Source organism: Camelina sativa, chromosome 4 (genome assembly GCF_000633955.1).
Source record: "Camelina sativa cultivar DH55 chromosome 4, Cs, whole genome shotgun sequence".
NCBI classification, from domain to species: domain Eukaryota; kingdom Viridiplantae; phylum Streptophyta; class Magnoliopsida; order Brassicales; family Brassicaceae; genus Camelina; species Camelina sativa.
This window is the reverse complement of record NC_025688.1, coordinates 21,374,178-21,382,495: the sequence shown is the minus strand read 5'-3', so window position 1 is coordinate 21,382,495 and position 8,318 is coordinate 21,374,178. Positions and strand designations below refer to the sequence as shown.

General features: G+C 34.4%; 2 protein-coding genes across 2 annotated transcripts in view; one reads left to right on the top strand and one right to left on the bottom strand.

The window, feature by feature from the left end:
* On the top strand, positions 1,804–3,174 carry LOC104781629 (probable glucan endo-1,3-beta-glucosidase BG3). Its single transcript, XM_010506349.2, has 2 exons — positions 1,804–1,936; positions 2,077–3,174. Exons 1-2 carry the CDS (start codon positions 1,843–1,845, stop codon positions 3,006–3,008), a joined length of 1,026 nt encoding a protein of 341 aa, XP_010504651.1. The 5' UTR covers positions 1,804–1,842; the 3' UTR covers positions 3,009–3,174.
* Positions 4,658–8,318, bottom strand: part of LOC104781628 (agamous-like MADS-box protein AGL16) — a 6,049-nt gene continuing 2,388 nt past the window's right edge. Inside the window, exons 3-8 of the mRNA XM_010506348.2 lie at positions 6,467–6,548; positions 5,995–6,056; positions 5,492–5,591; positions 5,358–5,399; positions 5,195–5,278; positions 4,658–5,104 (exon numbers count right to left, since the gene is read on the bottom strand). Of these exons, the coding sequence (XP_010504650.1) occupies positions 4,934–5,104; positions 5,195–5,278; positions 5,358–5,399; positions 5,492–5,591; positions 5,995–6,056; positions 6,467–6,548 (541 nt within the window). The 3' untranslated portion in view covers positions 4,658–4,933. The remainder of the gene's footprint in view (positions 5,105–5,194; positions 5,279–5,357; positions 5,400–5,491; positions 5,592–5,994; positions 6,057–6,466; positions 6,549–8,318) is intronic.

Below are 8,318 nucleotides of genomic sequence, written 5' to 3'. Positions count from 1 at the left end.
TTTTGATAGTTTGATAGACTATTAAAATTCGATAATTGATGTTATTATTGATAAATTTAAATTTATATATGTCATGTGTATAAGTGGATTTATCTATAGTATTTATAATTTATTGTAAATAATGTTTTTTTAAATACTACAATATTCAATTCCAAAACCATAAATTTAAAACATTTGAAAGTCTAATCTTATTTTGCTAAAATTGTATCAATTAATATTTTTTTTAAAATTTAAACAATTAAAATATAAAAATCGAAAACTGGTGAATAGTGTCATATCACTATAAACTAGATTAGGACCCGCGGTACACCGCGGGGCAAATTATTTATAACTAAAACATTTTTATTATAAGTTGTATTTGTTGGTTAAATATGTTATAATTATATAATAATTAATAATTTTATGGTTTAAAGTTTAAACCATATAATATTGCAATATAATTTATTTTTACATAATATTTATTAATCAACTTTTATTAGATATGTCTATTCTCGGAAAACGATAGTGTTAACAAAATAATGAAATGTTTTTTACCGGTTTAACACCAAATTAATGATACTTTAAATTTATATAAATATCGACAAACTCCATCCCGCTATATAACTCTTTTCCGAGATATTTTAACTCGCACTATATAATCTTAATTTTTATAATTATTGTTTTTTATTATAAATATTAGACTGAGTTGATATGTTATTTATTAAGTGGTAACCATTTACATTTTATAAGATTGACGCTTCTTATAAAGTTTAAATATTTATAATACTTGGAATTCTTTAAACGGTTGAGTCTTTCTCATATTTGAAGTTTTGTAAAAGTTTAAATATATTATTAATATTTTCAAGGTCTTCTAACTTTTTTAAAAGTTGAAATATTTATAATATTTAGAACTTCATAAACGTTTAAATATTATTAATATTTTAAAATTTTATAAAGTTTAACTTTCAAAAAAATAGAAATATTTATAATACTTATACTTTTATAAAATATAAATATTTATAAAATTTAACTTTTTAAAAGTTTTAAATATTTATAATATTTTAACTTTTTAAAAATCTTTAAAATAAAGAACCAGAATTAACCAAGTAAAAGTTTTTTTAAGTTTGAATGTGTGATAAATCAAGCTTTCTACTCATTTGTATTATGAATCATTTTGGTCTCTTTTATAGTATGACTCTGAACTATTGTCCAATTTTTTAGGCGATGTGGGATATTGTACCCGTATTTATTTATTCATCTATTGAGTTAATATATGTCCATTTTTAAAAATTTGTATTACATCATATGCAGGAAAAAATCACAATTTTTATTAACTAAATATATTATAGAATAATTCAAGATAATTTAAATATACATTCAAATAAAAATGAAAGAGAATCATATATTTATGTTTGAATGAGGTAGAAAGATTTCCTTATTTTTTTAAATCTTACCTATAATTAATTTTATTTTTTTTGTAACTAATATTAAAGTCAATGCATTAAATATAAAAATTTTCCAAAAAATATTTTTGAGCAAAAACTGCTGCAAAAATACTAGTATAGATTAATAAAATGACATCTTTTACCGTATTTTAGAAAGATATTCATGAACTGTGGCTTATTTAATGAAGAACAATCCAAAACTAGTGAATAGTGATGACTGTAATTAATTTGTTACATTTCATTGACATTAATAACATTCCAAAACGAGTAGATAGTGATGACTTGAATTTGTTACATTTCATTGACTTCCCTCTATAAACTGGGTGCAAAATGCTACGAATTTTATATACACATAAAGTTGCAACAAGCATAACAATAATCATTCTCTCGTAACATCATCTTTACAAATTCTTATATCATGAAGATGTGTAATGGATCTAGTTTATTGGCCACACGACCACTGTTGCTGCTACTTCTGAGCTTCATAATGGCTTCCTTCTTCGACACCGCAGGTTCAAACATAATTTTCTTTTAATTGACTGATTATTATCACACTACTCTCTTTAATTAGATTTTGTTTTCAGATTATGATCAGTATAATATTAAAATGATTTATTACTTTGCACTAATGATTCTTAATTTGCAAATGAAGTTGGGCAAATCGGAGTGAGCTACGGGAGAAATGGAAACAACTTGCGACCTGCGTCACAAGTCGTGGCGCTTTACCAACAGCGGAACATCAGGCGGATGCGGCTGTACGACCCCAACCATGAGGCTCTCAACGCTCTCCGCGGCTCCCGCATCGACCTCCTGCTAGGTGTTCCAAACACTGATCTCCAACTTGTTGCCTCCAGCCAAGCTGCAGCTGACACGTGGGTTCGCAAAAACGTCCGCAACTATAACAATGTCAGATTCCGCTACATCTCGGTCGGGAACGAGGTGCAACCCTCGGACCCAGCTGCGAGGTTTGTCCTCCCCGCCATGCAGAACATCGATAGAGCGGTTTCAGGCCTCGGGATCAAGGTCTCGACAGCTGTAGACACCGGAGGCATTTCCGGGTTTCCGCCGTCAAGTGGGACCTTCACGCCAGAATTTAGGAACTTTATCGCGCCGGTGATTGGGTTCTTGGCAAGCAAGAAATCTCCTCTGCTCGTGAATATCCACCCTTACATCAGCTACAAGAACAACATGAAAGACATTCGGTTGGACTACGCTCTGTTCAGCGCACCGTCCCCTATAGTCATTGACGGACATAACCAATACCGAAACCTCTTCCACGCAATCCTAGACACTGTTTACGCATCATTGGAGAAAGCTGGAGGCGGATCGTTGGAGATTGTGGTGTCCGAGAGCGGTTGGCCTACCGCGGGAGGACCCGCCACAAGTCTGGCCAATGCGAAGACTTATGTGAACAATTTGATTCAAACTGTGAAGAGTGGATCACCGAGGAGGCCAGGGAAAGCTATAGAGACTTACATATTTGCTTTGTACGATGAGAATTTGAAGCAGGGTCCCGAGATTGAGAAGCATTGGGGAGTGTTTCTTCCGAACCTACAGCCTAAGTATGGTGTCAATTTCAACTAATAATCCTGAACACATTACGATGAAGTGGTGTGAGATAAATGGGTTGTTGTAATATTAAGGACAAGAAAAATAATAATATTAAGGAACATTGAACCATTCTAATTCGCTTAAGACTTGCAGAGTAAACAATCTTACCATGTTATGACACTGAAAAGAACAGGTCACAAACAAGTTACAAGTATAGCTCTCATCAACTCGTAGAAGTAAAAAAAAAAAATGAGTTACATGAAGGACTAGCAGATGGTTTCAATTTCTGTGGAGGTGTATTCCCTCCAGAGAGCACCACATATGAATAGAAACGCAACATGCAAGTACTGAAATGTAAAAGACATAAACACACGGTTACATGAATCCACTAAATATCATCAGAGTCTGTTGAAAGATCACAAAAAGGATTTCTTACCTGACGACAAAGAAAAAGCCCGGACAGAATCAGCTTCTGAGTCTGCATAGTACAAAATTAAGCATTTCTAGTCAAGCAAGTAAAAATAAACAATCAGCATGATCACAAAGATGATAAATACCACATCACAAGCTGTGAAATTCTTCCAGAAGAGGATGCTGAAAGTTACTGCAATTTCAGGGTTTAAATGAGAATTGTAAAGCACAGAAGCTTTCATAGATAACAAAAAAAAATTTATAGACATTCATGCACATAATGATCTAGGTTCAGAGATGACCACTTCTTAATATTACACCGTATATACTTGTATGGATTTTCATATATCCACTTATCAAGTGTATGATACCAGTAATATCTTGATGAAATAGAAAGAAATAATTACAACAAAAAAAAAGAAAGGAATGCAGACAATAAACGAATATTACCTGCTTGTCCCTGTCGCTAAATCTTTAAGCTCAATGTACTAAGAACTAGAAGGCCACTACCATAGAGAGAGGGAGAGAGGACACCGGTACTGAAGCTCTCCACTCATAACGAGACCACCTGAGAGAAAATGCCATTTATATGAAGAAGAATTAACACCAATGAGTTACCCTGACAATAGATAGTACTCTCATAATGAAATTAAGATTGTGAGTCACAAAGTAGTACCATATATAAGGAAATGCCAAAACAGAAGTCGTGGATCTTTGCTGCATGTTCCTCTACTGGCTCTGTGATAATCACTTTATTGGAAGCGGTCTCATCTATTAGTGGTGTCGATTTTTTCTCAACAAAAGGTTTTCAAACCACAGCTCAGCTGTATAGATTTAGAGAAGCAAGTGTTTTCAGAGCTGTTCCAATCAGCGCTTCTCGTTTCACTTCAAAAGATTGCAACATTCTAAAGCGTATTTAGCCACTAATGACACTATAAGTCCCAGAGAATCTAAAAGAGAGCTCTCAACATTGTACAGCCAACACTCTAATTATATTGTGTTACACAAAGGTGAAATCATACAATCATTCCCTACCAGTTCAGACAGAGAAGAGCGAAGCAATTTCAAGTCCCAAATTTCTAGTAGTAAGGCTTAAATAATCAAAATCAAGGTCATAACTTTTTGGCAGCAATCAGGAAAATATAACAAAATACAGTAATGGGGGCATGAACGTAACGGAAGCGAGAAGAAAAAATATACGTCTCTTTACTCGAGCTGATTACCTCCGGCCGAATCTTAGGGCATGTAAACAATCAAGTCCGGAAGTGAAATTGGCGACGTAAGTGTACAACTTTTTATGTGAAAAAAACACTCATTTCCTTTGATCATCAAACTAACATGCTTAAGTGCCAAACCAAGGTTCTTGGCAGGGAGAAACAAGTTTTTTTTAAAAGTTACAAAGCTGGTGTTTGATAGAAAATGGATTGCAAACCGATCATGTTTATGTATCTTTGCTTATGCAGTGACAAGCTACTACAGTTAATTGAGATATGATTCCGACGAGGTCATCAACATAAGTGTGTGCGTATTTACGCACACCACATATATTATGCAATGAAGGAAAAGTAGTTGAGTTGGATAGCTTTTGCATGCGTCTCATCATGCTGCGGTTGGCTGAGCTGAAGATGGACATGTTCGCTTGAGTTATCTCTCATGTCTAGACCATTTGTGAGAAGAGAATTTTTGTTTGTGATTTTCACACCCTCAACCTCTGAAACCTGCAATAAGCACACACATATTATCCTCAGATACGAGAAAAAATGTTCTATCATGTGACTCCTAGATGCTTCTCAAAACCTCAAAGGTACCTTTTCATGCAATTCCATATTCTGTTGGTGCATTAGGTTAACTTTCTTGTGAAGGTCTAAATTCTCTTGGTGCACAAGAGTCCCCTGCAACCAAAAAGAAAAGGATTTAGCACTGTACCGTGGAAAATGTCTAAAATCTATATGACGGTAACCATAGTCCCACCTCTCGGTTGAGTTCTTGTATTTCTTGGATTAACATTTGATCCTGCAAAAGGCAAGAAAAGAATAGATTAGAGTACAGCTATTACTTCTTCTTAAATGGTTCCCAAAATTGACATATCGTCACAGCATCAAAACCTTTTTCATTCGAACGCCACGAAGGCTCAACTCAAGCTGATTTTCCAAATTCTGTAATTCGTCTACACTTAGTCCAGAGAGTTCTTGCCCCATCATTTGCCTGTCAAGTACAAGCTCTTCTGAATATGCATACTTTTCCAGAGTTACTACTACTATATACATTTCCTAATTCATCAAAAACAAAACAAACAAAAATGATGGGGAGTGTGAAAGTTCCTAGTTATTTCCTTCTTATGGATGGTTTAGATGTATGGAGGTATATAACTCCGGAGGTGGTAGAGATACAATGGTGTTCAAGAGGTTGGAAAACTTTCGTAATCAATTAGGCTTTTTATTCCTAATATCGACCATTCCTATGCAAATGGTAGGAAACATTTCGATTCTGCAGAATCTAGCCGTGAACTACATATACGTTGTCATTTTGCATGTTCATACATCTTTCCTCGTTCTAGTTGTTACTACTATCGAGAGTGTTTGACAAACTCAGAGGATGCAGAACATACCGGTGGTTTTCTTGCAAGTTATGTAGCTGTCGCTTTAGAATCGCAGCCTCCTTTTGCCAGAACTAGAATATAATAGAAATGATTTTCAGGTGACTGAAACTGATAAAACAAGTGTATTATGTTTTTGGATTAATATGTTATCTAGTCTAGAACGGATTCTTGAATAAGAAAATGCAACATTATGTATGTAATCTGATGGTCTGGTTGCATGTATTGTGTATTATAGCAAACCCTAATTTAGCATATGATATGTGGTATTAGTGGTCTGCAAGTCTGATATGAAGAGGACTTAAAATGTTGAGATATGCTAATGAAGTTGTAATAGGCTAACATCAGTAAAAGCACCAATAACAGTCTCTCTGTTTTAGTATGTTACTAAGTTTGGTATACTCATTACTCAATTACAGCATTGGTTCCCTGAATTACTCGTTGAGATCCATATAGGGAGGAACAACAAGAAAGGAGTGAGTACCTGAATTTCCGAAGCGGGGTCATTTTCTGAACTGGTTTCCCCTTTGGCATCGCTGTATCTCTCTATGACCGACTTCATGCTGCCAAAAAAAAGGTAGTTGCATAGTTGAAGAGTGTTGTTGGTAGGTAAGGTAACCAAGCAACATCCGCTGCAACATTTCTCCTTACAACTTCCACTGTCAAATTTTTTTTACTTAAAATACAGATTTTAGTCTACCCTAAGCCATCTTTGCCTACATGGAATGAAGATTCTCTGCACCCCAAATACAGATTCGCTAACATGATGTATGAAGCTTCGCCAGAGAATGTGGCCAACTCTAATCAAAGAAGCAGGGTATCGATAGTGTCATAGTGAGACATAAATGTAAAGGACCATTTTAGACCATTACATTTATTTCTGACGATCTTTTCTACTTAATATATTGTTCGTTTCGACTGTAACACTTCTGATGGAAGTTACAAACTCATTTTCGTGTTTGTTTGTGATATCTTTATATTGAAAAGAAAAAGAAAAAAAAAAGGACAGAACCCAGTTCTAAAAACAGAGAGCTGAACAAAAGAGAACAAAAAACAGAGAATAACAAAAACAAAGATAGAAGCATTCTCCCTCTGAAACAGATCTAAGAGCAAAGATTATATTCAACCTTTTCTAAAATAGGAAAATCAGAAGGGATTGATGATATAATGTATTTTTAATAACAATAGGCAAAATGTATCCAAAAAGAAAGACGATACTCCTACATATCATTAAACAAATGAGCAAGTGGAATAATTTAAAAGCAAAACTTGATTATGGATGACAACGAAATCAGAAATGATTCCCCCCATCCCACTTGTGTATATTAATAAACATAAGATAATGCTGCAGCTCATTTTAGGTACATCAAACCCACCAACTAGTTGCCAATAAAGAAAAAGGAAGAGTGGAAAAGGAGACGATTCTTTCTAAAAAAAAACCCTCTCTAACCAAACCAACAAGACAAATACTAAAAAAAAGTGGTTTATGCGCGACAGAGAGAGAGAGAGAGAGAGAGTGAAGAGTTTCTTCAACCACTAACCACTTTCCTTTTCTCTCCCACCCCCACCCCTACCTTTCCTCTTCTGAAAAAGTGTCTACCAAAATTAGTATGTTTCGAGAAACACCTCACAATCTAAAGCTCCCCTCATCTCAAACAAACATAGAAACATACATACATACAAAACAAGAAAACACAANAATAAACATAAGATAATGCTGCAGCTCATTTTAGGTACATCAAACCCACCAACTAGTTGCCAATAAAGAAAAAGGAATAGTGGAAAAAGAGACGATTCTTTCTAAAAAAAAACCCTCTCTAACCAAACCAACAAGACAAATACTAAAAAAGTGGTTTATGAGCGACAGAGAGAGAGAGAGAGAGAGAGAGAGTTAAGAGTTTCTTCAACCACTAACCACTTTCCTTTTCTCTCCCCCCACCCCCCACCCCTACCTTTCCTCTTCTGAAAAAGTGTCTACCAAAATTAGTATGTTTCGAGAAACACCTCACAATCTAAATCCCCTCTCATCTCAATTCTCAAACAACATAGAAAACATACGTACATACAAAATAAAACAAGAAAACACAACAACACACATTCTCATGTTCCCCCTTAATTACAAAAAAACCTTAGAATCTATGAATCTCTCAATTAAACCGTAAGTTAGACTTAGATTTTTCAGCCAATTCAATTTATCTACTACGATTCTTTCCCTAAACCACCAATTGAAAATTTGCAGATAAATTAATTCCTCAATCAAAAATCACATGGACCAACCAACCAATACCAAAAAAAAAAAAAAAGTCAACCAACCAAAAAAAAAAAAAAAAAGGGGG